The sequence below is a fragment of the Sorghum bicolor genome, chromosome 3 (genome assembly GCF_000003195.3).
Source record: "Sorghum bicolor cultivar BTx623 chromosome 3, Sorghum_bicolor_NCBIv3, whole genome shotgun sequence".
Classification (NCBI taxonomy): Eukaryota; Viridiplantae; Streptophyta; class Magnoliopsida; order Poales; family Poaceae; genus Sorghum; species Sorghum bicolor.
Window position 1 is genome coordinate 68,549,876 of NC_012872.2, and position 18,714 is coordinate 68,568,589.

The 18,714-nt window shown below is 45.5% G+C and overlaps 3 protein-coding genes and 1 long non-coding RNA gene across 8 annotated transcripts; 1 reads left to right on the forward strand and 3 right to left on the reverse strand.

Annotated features, from left to right (window-relative positions):
* Positions 3,042-8,739, reverse strand: LOC8062387. Of its 4 annotated transcripts, none has more exons than XM_021456915.1 (11): positions 8,451-8,739; positions 8,076-8,322; positions 6,843-6,990; positions 6,543-6,647; positions 6,306-6,463; positions 5,744-5,906; positions 5,498-5,637; positions 4,579-5,269; positions 4,360-4,472; positions 3,882-4,137; positions 3,042-3,775 (listed from the first exon to the last, which is right to left on the reverse strand). In XM_021456915.1, exons 1-11 carry the CDS (start codon positions 8,572-8,574, stop codon positions 3,452-3,454), a joined length of 2,469 nt encoding a protein of 822 aa, XP_021312590.1. In that variant the 5' UTR covers positions 8,575-8,739; the 3' UTR covers positions 3,042-3,451. The 4 variants fall into 4 exon arrangements, with proteins under 4 accessions (XP_021312590.1, XP_021312591.1, XP_021312593.1 ...); XM_021456916.1 differs by having other exon boundaries at positions 3,188-3,775; positions 4,579-5,266; positions 8,451-8,738; XM_021456918.1 differs by having other exon boundaries at positions 3,205-3,775; positions 4,579-5,266; positions 5,498-5,634; positions 8,451-8,738.
* Positions 10,172-14,493, reverse strand: LOC8060985 (NPL4-like protein). The gene is made up of 2 exons (XM_002458787.2): positions 13,295-14,493; positions 10,172-10,545 (listed from the first exon to the last, which is right to left on the reverse strand). The coding sequence occupies exons 1-2, from the start codon at positions 14,291-14,293 to the stop codon at positions 10,291-10,293; spliced, it is 1,254 nt and encodes a 417-aa protein (XP_002458832.1). The 5' UTR covers positions 14,294-14,493; the 3' UTR covers positions 10,172-10,290.
* LOC8060986 (magnesium transporter MRS2-E) lies at positions 15,549-18,421 on the forward strand. 2 transcript variants are annotated; one of them, XM_021455700.1, is made up of 6 exons: positions 15,549-16,140; positions 16,304-16,474; positions 16,569-16,697; positions 16,803-16,966; positions 17,135-17,273; positions 17,744-18,421. In XM_021455700.1, the coding sequence occupies exons 1-6, from the start codon at positions 15,793-15,795 to the stop codon at positions 18,047-18,049; spliced, it is 1,257 nt and encodes a 418-aa protein (XP_021311375.1). In that variant the 5' UTR covers positions 15,549-15,792; the 3' UTR covers positions 18,050-18,421. The 2 variants fall into 2 exon arrangements, with proteins under 2 accessions (XP_021311375.1, XP_002456702.1); XM_002456657.2 differs by having other exon boundaries at positions 15,553-16,140; positions 16,803-16,954.
* Positions 18,077-18,662, reverse strand: LOC110433481. Its single transcript, XR_002450914.1, has 2 exons — positions 18,468-18,662; positions 18,077-18,376 (listed from the first exon to the last, which is right to left on the reverse strand). It is a non-coding gene; the product is annotated as an uncharacterized LOC110433481 (long non-coding RNA).

Sequence of the window (18,714 nt, forward strand, 5' to 3'; positions counted from 1 at the left end):
TCTTCGGCCGACAGGTAGAGTAGCTTCTTGTGATCCTCTAGCATTTGGTCAAATTTAGCCTTCTCCTTTGCACTTTCGCAATCTCTCTGTACGTCGCGAATGACATCACCAAGAGCATCGTCATCATCAACGATACTGTTTACTGCATCCCCGTCTTCATCACCTTCGTCCTCTACTGCGAAGTCGCAGTATTGAGCAAAAACATCGTCAGGGTACGCTTGCTCTTCTTCACCTTCTTCCATCATAACCCCAGACTCTCCGTGTTTGGTCCAACAAATATAGTTTGGCATGAAACCATTCGTGAACAAGTGCAAGTGAATTTCTCTTGAGTTTGAAAATTCCTTCAAATTCTGACAAACGGCACATGGGCAGCACATAAAACCATCCCGCTTATTTTGCTCCGCCACCCTGCGGAATTCTCTCACGCCCTCAATGAACTCGTTGGAGCGGCGATCAGCATTGTACATCCAATGGCGTGCCATTATCTGCATTATCATGGAATTGTAATTTTTCTATTAAAAGTTATAATTTTATCAGTAAAGAAAATTAATTTCAATAATTTTTAAAGTGAAAAAAAATTATTTAACAATTAAAACAAAAATTATATTATTAATATTTTAAAATAAGAACATGAACATATTAAAGTACAAAATATCCTATAATATCTATAATAGAACTTAACATGATTCGTGTATACATAGTAGTAATGATTTGTGTATACTAGTTTTTAGCGGACACACATTTACCATCGTTCAAAAAAATTCAAACATGAGAAGACGATGATTGCTCAGATGGCAACATGAATTAATCAAAATAGACATATGTCCAATATGAAATTACATATGGCGGTGAGAAACATAGGAGGATGAAGCTAGCAACCTTTCAAACAAATCGACGACGGCGTAGAAGCGTTGAAATGGATCAATCGTAGGAGATGAGAGCACTAACAAGCAAGAACAATGGAAGAACAAGGAAGAACAAAGCACCTCGAGCTCGGGCAGGGAGAGGAAGATGGGAGGAGGGAGATTCAATTTATAGCGGGGAGGGTTTAGTCCCGGTTGGTGTTACCAACCGGGAGTAAATACCTACCTTTAGCCCCGGTTTGTGCCAACGACCGGGACAAAAGCTTTAGTCCCGGTTAGTGTCACAAACCGGGGCTAAAGGTAAGTATTTACTCCCGGTTGGTAACCAACCGGGACTAAAGGTCCCTCTCCGACAGCGCCTGACACCAGAGCCGTTGGCGAGGGACCGTTAGTCCCGGTTGGCTTTACCAACCGGGACTAAAGAATTCTTTTGTCCCGGGCGCCAAAATTGCCGGGACTAAAGCTCATTTGGCACATCGACGAAAGGTCTGTTCTCTAGTAGTACAAGCAGGTCATCTGGGACGAGGGGCGGTACGCGTCCGAGCGTGCTGGACTGCTGGTTGGCATGGACGCGGCCATCGCGGACGGCCTCGACGTCGTATCCATCTCGAGCGCCTTCTCGATGGCGTGCCGTTGTACGAGGACCCCGTAGCGATCGCGGCCATCGAGAGCGCGGCATCCTTGTTTCGGCATCAGCTGGAAACGAAGGTCTGCGGATCGGCAGACTGCACAACGGCATCTCGTGGCTCCTTACAATAGTCAGTGCCGGCGGCACGGTGGACCGGCAGACGTTCGCCGGCACGTTGTGTACTACGGCGACATGCGAGGGACCATCCGCGGCATCACTAACTACCCAGTGAACGCGTGGGTCGTGGACACGAGGCTGGTCTACAACGACATCGTATCAACGTGCGACTCAAAAGCGGCGTTGGCCAATTAATTCGACGACCGCTACTGTCGTGTGCCACACGGGGAATCTGACTGAACAGCTGAATGTCGTCGCCGAGGCAGGAGTCTCCAGGGCTGTCTTCATCTCAGCCTACGGAGCATATTTCGATGATTCCATGCCCCTTCCCCGCCGTTATTATCAGCCTGGAAGACGCACCAGGGCTGTGTTGTGAATAACGGCACACAAGATTAAAACACAGCGAAGACATAAGATTTTAACGTGAAAAACTCCTCCAATGTGAAGTGGTAAAACCACGGGCACCGGCCAGCAAACACTCCTCAATACTATCAAGAGTTGAGTTACAACGTCGTGGCTCAAGCCTTCGGCGATGGGCCTCCCTTTGCCGCGTCAGAAGTCGGCCTTTATAATGTGCAATTGAATTTGGGGCATATTCATCAGGCTGCTGACCTACATCAACTCCAGCACGGTGCCAACGGGCGCCATGAAGTTCCAGCAGACGATCCTCGGCACACGTCCGGCACCGGTGGTCACTTATTACTCCTCTCGGGGGCCGTCGCCGGCGTGCTCAAGCCTGACATCTTAGCGCCAGGGGACAACATCCTTGCGTCGGTGACGCCCACAATTCCAACCGAGATGATAGACCAAACACAATTGGCCAGCGACTTCCTGGTTGCGTCCGGGACGTCGATGGCTTGCCCGCACGCCAGCGGCGTTGCGGCCCTGCTGCGGGCGGCGCACCCGAACTGGAGCCCGGCCATGATCAAGTCGGCGATGATGACCACGGCGACCACCGCCGACAACACGAACAATCCGATCACGGCCGACGCCATGGCTAACACCACCGTCGTCGCGGGGGCCGCAGTGTACCACGCGTCTGGAGTATCGCCGAGCAACGTCGACGTGTCCGTGTCGCCGGGGTCGTTGAGTTCAGTGCGGTGGGGCAGACGGCGACGTTCGAGGTGGGAATGAAACTCACTGCGCCTACCGGCGGCGAGCCTACTTTCGGGGACATAGTTTGGGCCGACGCTAGCGGCAAGTACAGGGTGAGGACTCCCAACATCGTGCTTTCAGTTTCTGGTCTCCCGTATCCGTCGTAGTCTCTTTTTTTTCGCCTTCATACAAGAACGAACTGTGTTCGTAACAAAAGAACTCAAAAGTCTTTAGTGTCCCTCTCCACCTGGTGTTGCTCATGCCCCTCAGCAGTTGTACGAGGAACTCTTTAGCACGAGAGGCTCCGATAAATGAGACAAAACATATACGAGACTGAATGTGTTTGCTGCTGCTGTCCTATGGGAATCAGGTGCAGGATATCTAATTAGCTTTCTTTGAAGCCTGAAACGACGTCCCACAGGTCACTTGTTTAGGCAGATCTGCAGATAATATATCCCCCGATTCCTGCAGCGTTCCAAATAGATTATGATCACATGCATCTGTCAACTTGAAGTTCCAAACTGCCAGACCGAGGATTGGGCCAAAATTCTTACTCCTACGTCCTACCTCCTCGTCTACGCTAGTTATCATCGCTACGACTAAATGGAATATTACTCCAAGAGCTTCTGCAAAATTCACCGACTGGTACGAGCTATACCTAATCTCACCTCTCAAGTAATCTATACAGGTTTCAACTGTACAAAACTGTACATAAGTTTACAACAAGATGCTCTCAGAGCTGTGCGGATCATGAACTGCTGATGCCGTTCTTTGAGGTGACATAACCGCTTCCCCCTTGCACATTCTGGGGTTCTGATTGCCCCGAGGCTTTTGCCGGGAGTGTCTTGGGGCTACTTTCAGCGCCCTCATATGGCAACACGACCACAGGGGCAGCATGTATTGATTCCCACCGTTCCTTCAAGAAGTTCATGAAGGCTCTCACCATTTCCCTACGGAATTCTAGCTCCCTTGTGAAGAGATCAAATGTAACGAATGCAAGAACATATTTGAAAGGAAACACAAGAAGGACGGCTGAGGATGCTAGAAGAACAATCGCAACCTGTGTTGTCACCTGTCATATGACCAACAAATACTTAGGGAGATATATCAAGGTTAATGGTATCATAAACCGACAGCTTCTCATTAATGTAAGCACCAACACAATCAATTTATCTTACCTCAGGTTGGCCAGCTAGTAAGATTGTGCGGATTTTCAGCAGGGAGACATTCAGGTTCTGGAGATAATTTTCCACTGAGGCCATTGCCTCTTTAAGTGCTAGGATCTTCTGAATTGTGTTTGAGGGTGGTTGATCCCTAATTGTCACTTTGCCAAAAGATCTACCCAACCGGCCTTGTTCTTTCAGCCCTTTCACAGCAAGCATGGAAAGGGCCACCGTCATCAAGGTGAAAGGAAATACATAAGAAAGCATGTTCCTGTCCATTAAAGCATAGATGTAAACACAGTGATCCCATATCTACCATAAGAACATTAAGAAAGACAGAAAAAGGATTTCCATGCATTCTAGGACATTATTAGAGTGACTAGCAAAGCTAGTGCATGCTTGTCCTAAATTAATATTTGAAAGAGCCACAATGGACAATATTCGACTTATCAGAGTGACCAAGGAAAAAATAACTCATAGCAAAGTAACTTACCTGAAAATAACAGTATGAACTAATAATAGAAAACAAAAGGTTGAACGTGGGTTCTCCCAGCGTTGCAGTTTCTTAAAATTTTCAGCCACTATTGCAAAAGGAAGCATAAGTTCCTGATACAGCAACACGACAAAGATATTAGATATGTTAAGGGAACTTTTTTAAAAAAAATATATATATGGTTTTTATACTCCATGCATCTAGGTGAAAGCCAAATACCTTGAAGAGGTCAATGTTGCTTGGAATACCTTCAATTGTAGCAGCAACTATTGTTGCTTGTGTCCTTTCAACTACTTTGCTCCTCTCTTTACAGTCAACCATTGCCTTCTCTACAAGATTTTTATCAGCTACAACTAAAGATTTACTCAATATTACACCATGCTTGACAGAAGAATTTCTCCAAAAATTAGCTGAGTGGCTAGATGCCCAGCTGGGGGATGTCATCCACTTGCGTAAGTACACGCTGCCATCTATGTCGTAAACATGCGCATTTCCGCTAGATGGGTCCTCTGAAGATCTATGCCATTGAGTTGAACTCTGATTTGCAGATCTGGCTTTTGTAGTCAAAGGCCCACCCCAAAAATTCACTGCTAGGGTCTGAAGAACAACATCACCAAATGGTGCATTGGACAGGTATGAGAACTGCACTAGCTTTGCTGGATCTTCATATAATCTCCGTATGAACTGCAGGGACTGAAGCCTTGCAATACTGTTTGCAGCACTGCTAACAGCTCTTTTCTTCCCTTTGTAGGCACCATACACATTGTGAATTGCTGGGTCATCACCACCCGGACCATATTCACGAATGAATCTATAAACTGAAATAATTTCACTGATGAAGGCGAGCCACACATCTCGTCTCGTCTCCCCACTGAAATCAACAAACTCCAATGTCCATTCATCTGACCTGCTAGTAGCAAACTAGTTACCTTCATAGTTGAGATCATACTAAACACATGATATCATTACAACACTCTGCAAAAGTTGCAGTAAATGATTAAGGCGATTGCCACTTTTGAATTCATGGGATTGCTCAAATTACTAGGCACAAGCTGGAGCCCTAGAATTAGACCATCAAACTACATGCGCATGGAAAATTGGCATTCCAGTAGTAGTGAATGATCAATGGGTTACTTACGCTGAACCAGAAGAAACTGAGACAGCAGAGTCAAATAATTTGGATCCAAATGGCCCAACTTTCGTCTTTTCAACCTTTGAATTCTGATTTGTAAGGTCAAGCCTCATTGGTTTCTTGGTACCTGACAGTCCAATGGCCTGCTAGTATCAACAGAAATATAAAGAAGTTAAGGTTGAGTCCTCTTATGCTCACAAATTCTCAAAATTGCAGTCCAAACATGTAGAGATTTCAGGCCCAAAGACCTACCTCAAAATACAGCGCCTTGTCTGTCAAGGTAAGGCTTCCTGGCCATGCAGTATTTTCCTCCCATTTTAGAACAGGTCTTTTCTTACTAGAGCCTATGCATAAGACTTTCTCATCATACAAAAAATTATCTCCCATTTGATGTGTCTGCCTGCCATGATGAACCCTATTCGAATGCACTCGGTTATTAATGAAACAAACTCCAATATTCACTTATTCAGCACAAAAGTTCAACATGAATATAGATAAGAGACTAACTCATATTGCAATCATCTCAGGTGGCAGAGCTGTATAAAAACTTGTACCATAATCTTATCTTGCGAAACATTAAAGAAGCATAATATGCTGATGTGATGACATCATGACAAAGTTAGTCATAAGCACCAACATATACTAATCTCTGCATATCAAGATTTCCTCTTGCCAAGTTACAGGAGAGAAGTTAACGATGGATGTGAAGAAATAAATTGCATGATTAAGAGCCTACCTAAAATGAAATAAATCTCCTATCATGATATATATAAAAGCTCGACCTTTTCATATTAATATGTTGAGGCAACCTTACTTCAAAAGTTCAGCGAGATATGTTGTCCACAGATCAAATGAAAGTCCCTTTTCTGCACCAACAAGAGCCCTAAAGAGATAATGAGCTGTTGAAACATCAGCAACACCTGCAACAGCAGGAGCAATTCGGACAAAGGCATCTTCTCCAACAAGCCTTCCCTAACATTTTAGAATATCTACTCAGAATCCATTTTTTGCAATTCCAGTAAAGAGAGAACATCGAGGAATAAGTCATCACCAATATAGAATAGTTGTCTAGCGAAGAAAGTGGACCGTCGTCTTCGTTATATGGATCTTCCCAAGCAAGCATAGTCACAAAGATAAGCTTTTGAAAGGCAAGCTCCTGTAGACAATTATACAGTTAACGTAGAAGCACATATACAAAAGTTAAGTGTAACTAGACTAGTAGAGTTCAAACTCAGCAGAGAAAACATGGAGCATGATTATAATCTTTCATAGCCAAGCCTAAAGTGACTTTATTCGCAAACTCATCAGTGGAAACATGGAGCATGATTACGGAATCATCAGCCAATTTTACCTTCAAGTTTGGATGGAAATCAGAATTATCTCTTGCCAGGTACCGGAAGCAGCTATACTCAACCAGGCTTCGAGCGTCATTGTGCAGATGCTTCGGAGCAAGTGTTTCAAATATCCTCTGCACCTGTCTCCCCGTCAACCCATTCAACCTACCAGAAAATTATATGCACGTATGGATCAAACCAAGGGAAAGACACTTTAGCTGTGGACTATTCAAAAGACCTAACTTGCACATATGGTCTCTTAAACATGCTGAGTTGCTTGGCTCATGTTAGTTTTCAACTCTAGCCTACGCCAACCTGCTTGGGACTAAAAGGCTCTGCTGTGTTGTTGTTGGTGGGTTTTTTTTTCCCGGAAAACTGTGGAGCTTGCTCACTAGCACTTTATTAAAACAAAAGAACACAGGTACAAAGCGTTAGCTGGGTGCTAAAGAAGAGAAAAAAAAACACACCTAGCTAAAGGTACAAAGGGCTAAAAGCCAGGAAAAGGATGCTGTGTTGCTGCTGCTATTGTTTGCTCTCTTAAACATGCTGAGTTAATCAATTACTCAATACCCAAATGTTGCTGTAAATGCAAATGAAATGTGATAAAATTATAGGAGCACCAACTGGAAACAATGGGACCCACTTTCATCTATATAAAGCATCTCTAGAAGGAAAAGTGCTAACAAGCAGAGCTACCTAATACTGCTAATTCTTGTTCACTAGACAGCAAGACAAGGATCGATCACAGTCTACTGATTGATTTAACACCAAAGTAGCCCGCTGCTATGGGTCATACTCATACCACATTGACTTCAAGGACCCAGCAATTTGAAACTTAGGCTTTGTTAGTTCGTGAACCATTTTGCAAAATGGTCAAAATTCTCTGTCACATCGAATCTTGTGGCACATGCATGAAGCACTAAATATAGATACAAAGATAACTGATTGCACAATTCGTCTGTAATTTGCGAGATGAATCTTTTGAGCCTAGTTAGTCTATGATTGGACAACAATTGTCAAATACAAATGAAAGTGCTACGGTAGCATTTTGCAAAATTTTTCACGAACTAAACAAGACCTTACAGAAAACCACACTAAATAGATAATTAAATTAACTTCAGTGATTCACGAGAGTGTCTGATAGGGCTAGCTCTAGTGATTTCCCAATGAACCTCGCTAATTCGGTAGTAGAATCAGCATAGGAGACACACCAATGCATAGATGCGCAAGCACATACTGGTTGACCGTACCTGGCGAACTGCTCGATGGAGACGACGGCGTCCAGCGAGAGCCAACCCTGGGGCACCTGCGTCTCCACGGTGACCTCCGGCACCGCAACGAGCTCCTGATCCTCCACGACCACCTCCTTCCGCTGCTTCTTCTTCCCACCCTCGGGCTCCTCCTTGTGCTTCCCCCTCTCCCGCGCCGCGTGCGCCGCGTCGGAGACCGCGCCCCGCGCCAGGGACATCCACGACCGCACCCGCTCCCGCACCGCATCTACGAGGAACAGGAACCACGCGGTGGCCGCGGGGATCAGCGAGGGAAACCAGAAACATCCGGCCCGGCGCCTCAGGGTGGGTTGGGGCTGGGCTCGAGGACTAGCTAACGGGGAGGGTGTTCTTCACCTGTGTCGACGTCGGGGATCTTCCACTGGGAGCTGAAGGCGATGACGGGGCGGGCGCGACGCCGGCAGCCGGTGACGCGCCGGCGCGGGATGGGCAGGAACCGGGGCGGCTGAAGCTGCAGCATGGCGCTCGATCGAGTGCGGTTAGTGGTGGGGAGCAGCGTGTCGTGAACCTTCCCTCGATTTCATTGGGTCCGGCATCCGTGGTTGTTTGTTTATGTTTCGCTTCGGTTTCGCTACAGTTCGAGAAGAGGGGAGGAGTCAGAGAGACGATGAGAAGGACGAACCATGTGGCTACTGATTTGGGTTTAAGGAGCGTGTGGGCCCCATCCACGAGATGGGAAATGGCCCGTTTTCTGTAGCGACCGTCGAGGCCTGGTGGCGTGCGTAATCCAGGCCCGTTCGATAAGGATCATGGCCAGCTTCTGAAGCAGTTGCTCAAAAAAAAAAAAAAAACTTCTGAAGCTGATGCTATCTTTAATCCCTCCGTGTACATCAAAATCAACGAAGAGGGAACTAAAATTTCTAAGCAACCGTAACAAGTTCATTTCATTTAACTTCTCCAGCAAATAACAAGTTCATTTCATTCTACTTCTCCAGCAATCCAAACTCTGCCACCCATGTCTATTCGCTGGTTTGAAAAGTTAAGGCTAAGGCCTTGTTTAGTTCCTTAAAGATTTTGTAATTTTTTTTTTCAGATTTTCCGTCACATCGAATCTTTAGACGTATGCATGGAATATTAAATATAGATGAAAATAAAAACTAATTGTACAGTTTGGTCGGAATTGACGAGACGAACTAGTTAGTCCATAATTGGACAATATTTGTCAAATACAAACGAAAGTGCTACTATTCCTATTTTACAAAAAATTTTGGAAGTAAACAAGGCCTGAAATTACTATTGGCTGATTTATTGTGAGAGAAAAACACTACTGGTTGGCAGAAAAAATATGGTTGAAAAGAAAAGAGTTGGAATGCTGGAAATTTTTCCTTTCCTTGTGTTTTTCTTGCTTCTCGAACAATCCAAACTCCAGATCGTAAAAAAAAAAACAATCCAAACTCCACCACCCACAACATGAACAAACTTTGGAATGCAGGGAAAATTTTCTATTCTCACGTTTTTATTGTGAAATTGAATTGATTTCTATTCTCGTGTTTTTCTTGTGAAATTAAATTGATTGCACAATTTCTATGAAAATCCTACGTTCCAAACAGGCCGAGCTTTCTCAACGGACACACCACATAAAAACCCAAGTTGGAGAAGAAAGAACAAGTACCAAGATATTGACCACAACAGAGATTATCCAACTTAGAGGAGAAAGAATAAGTAACAAGATATTGACCAAAACTTAGAGAGAGAACAAGTAACAAGACATTGACCACAACAGAGACTGTTACTGTTATGTGTCTGAACTAAGCGTTACTTTCAGAACAAGGCGTAAATCATGACAATTTGATCAGGTGCCAGTCATTCAGTACCGCCTTTGTTCCCTATCTCATAACCTGAGTAAGACTTGCGGTTTGGTCAGTGTAGGGCAAGATTCAGGCCTGTTTGGCAGGGCTCTTCTCCTCTCTGGCTCTGGCTGCCAAACGTTTTTCTCGATAAGCCATTTTTAAGTAAAAAGAGCCGTTTTGGTGAAGCTATAAATTATAACTTCTCCAAAACAGCTCTGACCTCTAAAAGAGCCCCTCGTGAGGAGCTATGCCAAACAGCAGATCTCATGCTATAAGAAAGGCATAAGAATTGAACAATACTTATACACCTGAGACTTTTCATAAGTTATACATGATGTGACAAGTAAATAATTATGCATCGTCGTGCCATGCTTTCAGAGGCAAGATTATCCCTGACTAGCAAAGGACTCGATCAGAAACTGGTATCCCTCGGGCACCCTGCTCTGAGTTTTTACACATGCAGCTATAGTGGGCATGTCTGCCTTTACATCTAGGAAAGTAGCAAGCTTAAGAAGCAAATGGAAGTCCGAGATCCGCCTCACAAATGTTAAATGCTTCATCCGCTCCAGGTGACTTCTCAGCGCACTGATGCCCAGAGGACTTCCACGGTTCTCTATAGGAAAGCCTACTGAGAGTGGACCCTGCAATCACCAAGCAAACAATGGTTATAATTTAGAACATCTTGATAGGTAAAACAGAATATTGTAATCAGCTAACATGAGAGGACAGTGAACCATTTCCTCACTTCCTTGTGTCAAATTATGAAATATGGTCATACCCCAACACAGAACAGTCACCAAAGCTGAAGATATTTTAATGTGTAAATCTAGTGGATCATCAATCTAATTACAGATATATATGCGAGAACTATATTGTGAAAGAGTTGGATATATAACTCTTAATCAAGAATATACTATGCAACTTTTTACGAAATAAAAACATCAATCAGCCGTGATGATGCAGATAAAAAATAAATGAATGACACTACTACCATGCAACTATACCACACTTGCGGTTATTCAATTTCAGTGCACTAACTTTGTGGAACAAGGACCAATCAGGAGGCAATTTCTGCTTGAGTTTAAGCTAAACTATCCATGAAAAATGCATGTTCATTATGGAAGCAAATATACTTACTACAGCTTCAATACCTAATATATTTGACTCAGTTTAACATAATTTTTACATCTGCAGCATACAATGCCAAATATGCGAGGATTGTTATGTTGAATAACCAATCATGAACTGCTCAATTGAAATACACAGCAATTAGCAAATAATGTTGCCAGTTTAAATGCAGCATCAGTGTAATAGTTGAAGGCTTTAGGGTTAATAAAAAGTACGAAAATCATATCCAATCACCCACGTTTACCAAGTTTAGATGATTTTACTAAACCAAAGTTAATACAGTTTATCATGGTATATAATGAAGGGCTTTTTAGAATATGCTATGTTATTAAAAATATATATTCTACTAAGATTAATCTAGAAATAATCTCAGAAAATGAAAAACTACAGAGGAGCAGGCAAACATCGCTCTTACACCCTATTGCAACCTACGGATGGCCTTTTTTCATTTCTTTGCACCTAAAGTGGGACAATCATGCACAGGACAGAAAGTTGGGATTGTAGAGCCTTCGATCCCTTAAGATGAAGATTCTGAAAATTCTTTCAAAGGTAGATCTATAGAATATTTATTTGAGGAAAAGTAACTTTAGAGCCTTCAATGTGAGATCCCTTGAGATGAAGATTCTGATATAATTCGTTTAAAGGTGGATTCACAGAATATTTTGTGTCTGTGTGGTGTGTCTGTGTCGTGTTGGAAAAGGTATATAGTTACCAATTTTCCTTTTTCCTACAAGTTTGTTGCAAATATTCTGGGTCCTGGCATCCCCATTAATCTCAACAGAAGTATTGTACATTGGTACTAAAGAAGTACGTGCACAAAAATCATCTTGTGATAATTAACTGACAAGATCCTGTACGGCTCTACCACCCCCCTCAAAACACTGTCATTTATTCAATAAAAGCACACAAAAAAATCAACGATGACATATAACTTTTATGCAGACCTCTCTCCGTACTATGCTCCTTGTAGAAGGGTTTTTAGTTTTTACACTTCAGGACCTAGGGCCAACCATATGTGCTCATATTAAATGCCAGAGCTCCTTTTGGTTAAAAAAAGTGACTACACTATTAATGGAACTATAAATATTTATAACCAAACCAACTCTATTTGTGGATTATATGGACTGTAAGCACATCTTCAAGTAAAAAAAATGCCAGTGAAATTCATACATCCCACATGTCTAGATGTCATTCTAAGACTCATCCACAACATAACCACAATAAATTTTTTTTGTTAAACTACTGTGGACTAGGTTGTGTCACTTCAAATATCACACAAAGAGAAGCATTCTTTCATCCAACAAGGTAAACATGTCAAGTTACCGAAGCAGGGGTGGACCTACACAGAAGCCAATGAAGGTACAGGGTACAGGCCCACTCATAAATTTTGAAGCTAATGTAATCAACAAATTTTCACCATGCTTAAGCTACCTAAAATTTTTTGCAGCCGTTGGCGTGCTCTCTCTCGAATTTTTCCATAGGCCCCTGTGTTCGAAGGGGAAAATTCTATTGTTTCAAGTCAAAAGTATGCATGTCCAAAGGAGACAATCCTACAGTTTCAGGTCAAATACATAGTGTGTCAATTTAGTAGTCTTCTCTAATTTCTAAGGAAAAAAAATGTGTGATCAAGTTGTAATTCAGAATCTCCACTGATAAGAATGGGTTATTGTGATTTACTGCTAAACCTAAAAGATTAGTGTTTTAAACCCAGATTAGGTGCCTTGTGTCACGCCCATGTTGGCTGTCAATGGAAGGGTACTGGGAAATTTAATGAAAAAAAGTGACTCGTTAACCAACTGCAAGTGAAGCGGCAACCCTTCCTGTTAATGGAAAAAAACTAATTTTGCCATTGATTGGTAAATTTAGATGTAAACCATGCTGCAGAGTTGATTATATCAGTAAATTGTTGTTCCATGGCTAAATTTAATATATAGTTCAAGCACAAATAGACTTGGTTCACTCAGAAAGGCAGTATTGTCAATGAATTGAACATCACATCGGACCAAGCTATTACATGTATAAAGCACATATCTACTTGGTTCCCTTCAAAGGTTCTGAAATGCCAATAAATTGCAAAGAAATTATCTACAATTATACTCAGATATTACAACCTAGTGTGTTACGGTTTCAACCTAGTGTTTTAGTGTTCTGAGCACCACGTCCTTTATATATTCAGTATTTATTCATCGTTATATCCAAACCTCTATTCATATGAACTATAAATTCCAAACTACAGGAGCAGGAGTGAGTAAAGGAGTATACCTGGTGATCAGAGATCTTGACGGGCACTAGGAAGAAGTCATTATCCACCTCCATAGTATCCTTTCCCCCAGCCACCACTTCCTTCCTCATCTTTGACAGACGGGGATCATCAGCATCCTGAACCTCAGTTTCCAGTACCCCATCCTTGAAGAGCTTGACACAAATCTCGCTCATCTGGAAGGCCTCGAAGTGCACATCCCCAGTGCCGTCATCCCCCACCTCCAATTTGACTATGGCAGTGACCCACTCCGGGATCCCGCCCTCAGCCTGCAGCTGGGCAGCCTGCACAACCTCCCGGTTGGACATGGTATACTCGCCAGTCTCGCTGGCCTTCCTCCCGACGGCCTGCGTGAACACGAGGCCGACCCGGCGCATCCCGAGCCCCTCGGCGATGGTATCGACGCGGGCCTCTTCTTCGGGATCCCTCATGAGGTGGACCACATCCTCGGAGCCCTGCTGCGGCGGTTCATAGATGAAGTCGACGAAGACCTCCTTGGTCTCTGCGTCGACGCGGCCGTAGAGGAAGCCCGCCCGCTTGACGGCGAACGCGAGGGACTCGGCGACGTAGAGCTGGAACGCGTTGGCGGCATCGCGGTCAAAGGAGGCGGCGGCGCAGAGCGCGTTCTCCTGGCGTGTGACACGGATCTGGCGCGCGATGAGGTCATCCATGGTCATCTTCTTGCCGAAGGAGCCAGCGACGGAAAGCGCCTTGGGCGGCGGCGGGCGGGCGGAGCGCGCATCGGGCGGATATGCGAGGTAGACGAAGGCGCCGTTGGCAAGGCGGAGCGAGGCAAGCGGCGTCGCCGGGTCGGCGAGGAGTGGGACAGCGGCGGAGGGGTTGGGGAGCAGGAGGGCCGGGTCGAGGGAGAGGCGCTGGAGCGGGACGGGCACGGTGAGATGCGACTCGATGAGGCGCTGCAGGTCGGCGACGGTGGCGGAGGCCGAGTCTGGGACCGTGATGCGGTCCGTGCCGTCACGGCTGCGGATGCGGAGGATCATCGCGGCGGCGGCTCGAGCTTTGCTTCGGGCGGTGGGTTTTGCCGGGATTCGTGGGGTGAGCTGGTGAGATTTATAGGTAGAGTCGGGGTGGGGTACAGAATCTGTGTTCGAGGAAGAAACGGAGCAAGAAGGTGTGCAGGAAGGCGGAAGCCCGACGGGGAAGAGCCGGAGAGGAAGAGCCGAGAACGAGATGGTGGGTAGAGCTGGAAGGGGAGGGCCACCGGTGTTATTCTGGGCTTCAATTATTCACGGTGGGAAGCGATCCATTACGGAGGCCCATCTAAACGTCCAACCACGCTACCTGTTTACACACTAAATGATTAATGGGCTCAAATCGTTGAACAAACAGCCTCAGCGTCGAGTTCAGACTTCACTAACCAAGGCCCAACTAAGCGTTTCCTGAGCTGGGGTAGCATAGAAATTCTAGTAAAAATTTGTTGTGCTTTTCTCTAGTCTCAACGAAACACTATAGACACGAATTGGGAGTGCTCCTTTACTTAGGTTTTATTTATGTGATAGAACCTATTCGATTTGGCATGAGTGCTAAAAAAATTTTAAATATATTTTTAAAATTAATGGTGTTGCACTGTCGGTGACATTTGAAATAAACAATTGTAGACACATCCAAAGTTTGCAACAACGGCATCTTTTCCTTGCTGCCGAACACCTCAATGGTTCTTCATTCAAGACCGGTTGGAGCGGCTGGTAATGCATGACCATTTTTGGACTGCAAGCTTCAACTCATGAAAAGCTACATCTTCTGTGTGCAGGCTCTAGAGACAATGAACCGCGGATTTGAGTGAAATCTAAACTAAATCTCCTAACATATATGGCTTGAGATGAATCCAATAACATACAAACAAGTCTAAGTCAAGTTTGCATCAATTCACATATATCGGAATATATTAGAGTAAAACTTGAATTCTACTTCAATCTATAACAATACATGTGAATTAAGATGAATTAAGAACATCCCAACCATACTAATAAGCATGGCCGCGTAAGCAGAGATGGCCACCGCCAATGGAAGTCCGGAACGCTCACGCTCATCAGGTAACCAAACGCGACGCACGGAAATTCGAGGCATCGCGCTGCGCACGGCAAGGTCTGAAACCGACGGCCACCAAAGCCTGGTCACTGATCACCACCGTGCGTCCGACCGCGAAACACCCAGCAGCCTGACCCGGCCGCGCCTCAACCGATCCAAATCCCCGCGCCTCCCAAACCGGCTGCGCGCCCGCGGCCCCGCGCGCCACGAGCCCACGCCGCGCGAGCGCCAGGTGGCACCGCGTCCGCGCGGCGCGGGGCCCTGAGCAAGCGAGCGCGACCCGACCCAGCCCTGAGCCCTCCACGCTCCCAACGAACTACCAACTGCGCGAGCGAAGCCTCCGCTGATCGGCTGATTCCGCGCACGGTGGGCGGCGGCGGCGGCGGCAGGTACAGTACAGTCCACAGCCCTAGGCCAGCCACGATCACGAGCCAGCCGGCGGGCGGGGGCCATGGAGCGCAAGCTGCTGCCGTCGTCAGTGCACGTGACGCGGCGGAAGGGCGCGGCGGCGACCCGGAAGTGGCTGGTGGTGCAGGCCGCGGCCGCGGGGGAGCCTCTCGTGGCGGAGCTGGGGAAGCACCGGATCATGGAGATGACGGGCCTGCCCACGCGCGACCTCCGCGTGCTCGACCCGGACCTCGACTCCCCCTCCACCATCCTGGGCCGCGAACGCGCCGTCGTCGTCAACCTCGAGCACGTCAAGGTCATCGTCACGGCCGCCGAGGCGCTCGTCCTGGACTCCAGCAACCCGCTCCTCGTCCCCTTTCTGAAGAGCCTCCACGCCCGCCTCTCGCCTCCGGTACGAACCTTTCTCCCTCCTTCCTGACGGAAACGAGTTTGTTCTGTTCTAGTACAACACTAGATTGCAACTCTAAACTGACGACAATGGTATACTAATAGTAGTGAGCTCTGCCTCTGCAGTTGAGCTAATGAACTCAAAATTGTCGTCTGTTCTTGTGAAGGATGTCTCTAGCACGAGTTCAGCGACTGATCGCAGCAAAGAGACGGATCAGGGAAACGGGCCAACAGTGGCGCTCTGCGGGGCTGGCAATGACAATGTCGAGACCCCGCCCTTCGAGTTCAAGGTGCTTGAGGTCTGCCTCGAGCACACATGCAAATGCTTGGAAACTGAGGTACATCACTAAATCCTATATTTCCTACACCAGATCTCTATATCAATTTTGCAAATCCTGTTTGTTGCTGAGGATGAATTCACATTGGTGCTAGACGCTGACTCTCGAGAAGGAAGCTTACCCAGCCTTGGATGAGCTGACCTCCAAGGTTAGCAGGCTGAAGTTGGAGCACGTCAGGAATATCAAGAACCGATTAGTTGGGGTGTCAGGGCGCGTGCAGAAGGTTGGAAGCAGCTATCCTGTTCTTAGTTCAAAAGTTTGAAGAGGCGTGCTGTTACATCTGATCATTTGGCGTTCTTTGTGTCGTGTGGCATATGCTCTTTGGCAGGTGCGGGATGAAATCGAACACTTGCTGGACGACGACATGGATATGGCTGAGATGTACCTGACAAGAAAACTCACGTTCCAAGGATTCCCCGAGACATTGGGCTCAGTCGATTCAAATAAGGATGCATCCACGGATCATAACGAGAACGAGAAGTATGTAATCCCGTATGTATATGCTAGGATGTGAACAGGAAGTAAACTCCTAAATCTTTTTTTTTTCGGAAGATATGTTACCGAGCAGAAGCATATGTTGACAAACATATATTGGTGAAACGACAACCTATTCCACACTCATTATTTTTGTTTTAATCTTACCTGTATGACTGTATTCAGGGAGGAAGTAGATCGTGATGATGAGACAGAGACTGTGCGTGAAAGTTCTGCCTATGTTAAGCCTGATGTTGAAGAGTTGGAAATGCTTCTTGAAGCCTACTTCGTACAGATCGACGGCACGCTGAACAAACTGTACCATGTATGTTCCATCTTGCTTATTCACAGCTTATCCTTTTTTTTGCGAGGATTATTCACAGATTATCCTAATTCAATTTTTGCACGATTAGATTGCTTTGGTATTACACATGGTTTCCTTTGAGGATTGTTGGTCAAATAATGATGATATTAAGAGCAGATAGCAATATGTCTTACTGGAAATTGCAACATATATTTCAATTTGATGTGCTGAACTTTTGCCCTTGCCATAACAAAGACAAAATGGTGGATCATGCTGTCATCATTTACATAAACTTGAAGATAAATGAATGCAGCGCACTGAGAAATTCGCTGTCCAGTCACTGAAAAATACACGATGCAAATATCAATAATCCTGAATGGTCTGCTGACAATACATCGCTATTCTGTCAAAAAAAAACAATACATCGCTATTGTGGTCCTTGTTCCGATCATGCTTTTGTAACCTATATTGTGCCTATTGCATTCCCACAGCTCCGAGAATACGTGGACGACACAGAGGATTACATCAACATAATGCTGGACGAGAAGCAGAACCAGCTACTGCAAATGGGCGTCCTGCTAACGACGGCTACCGTGGTGGTCACTGCCGGTATCGTGGTCGTGAGCTTGTTCGGCATGAACATCCATATCGAACTCATGAAAGATCCGGAGACCGATGAGCAGGCGAGGATCAAGAACTTGAACTTTTGGGAGGCCACCTGCGGCACAGTGTTCGGGTGTCTTGCGATGTATCTCCTGGCAATCTATGCGGGGAAGAGGAGCCAAATCCTGCACTGATGTCAGTATGTCACTGATGCCTGACGGTGCCCTTCTCAGTTCAGCAAACGTTGGAAAAAGAGGAAGTGTCACAGTGCGAACTCTGCGGCACGAGTCCTCTGTTTTGGACCGGCACGAAATTCTTCCGCTGTGTATAAGACGCAATATTTGATCATGCCCTCGTTATTCTTCTAGAGTTCTAGTAGTCGATTTAGCACGTTTGGTCTATTTTGTGCGTGTATTAACTGCCCTTTGTTTGTTACTAGTACATAGATATATAACTATATAAGGGCAGCCCTTTTGTTTTCCTGCATAAAATAGATCAAAGAAGGATAGGTTTTCGTTTCCCTGCATAAATATGAATATGAATCAAAGAAGGATATTGCCACACTATGCGTGGATATAGATATTTCCGCCCGCACGCCTTCCCCGCACACACCTTTTATCTTCTTCCTCGCCTCGCGCGCACGGTTCCATCTTCCCTCATCTTCTTCCTCCCGTACCCGGCCACCTCCAGCTCCGTGACGCCACTCCCCTTCAACTGGGCTCTAGCGACGCCTTCTGAGTGCCCCCACCTCCTGTGGCCTTGTTTAGTTCCCAGAAAATTTTGCAAAATTTTTTCAGATTTCCCGTCATATTGAATCTTTAGACGCATGCATGGAGTATTAAATATAGACGAAAATAAA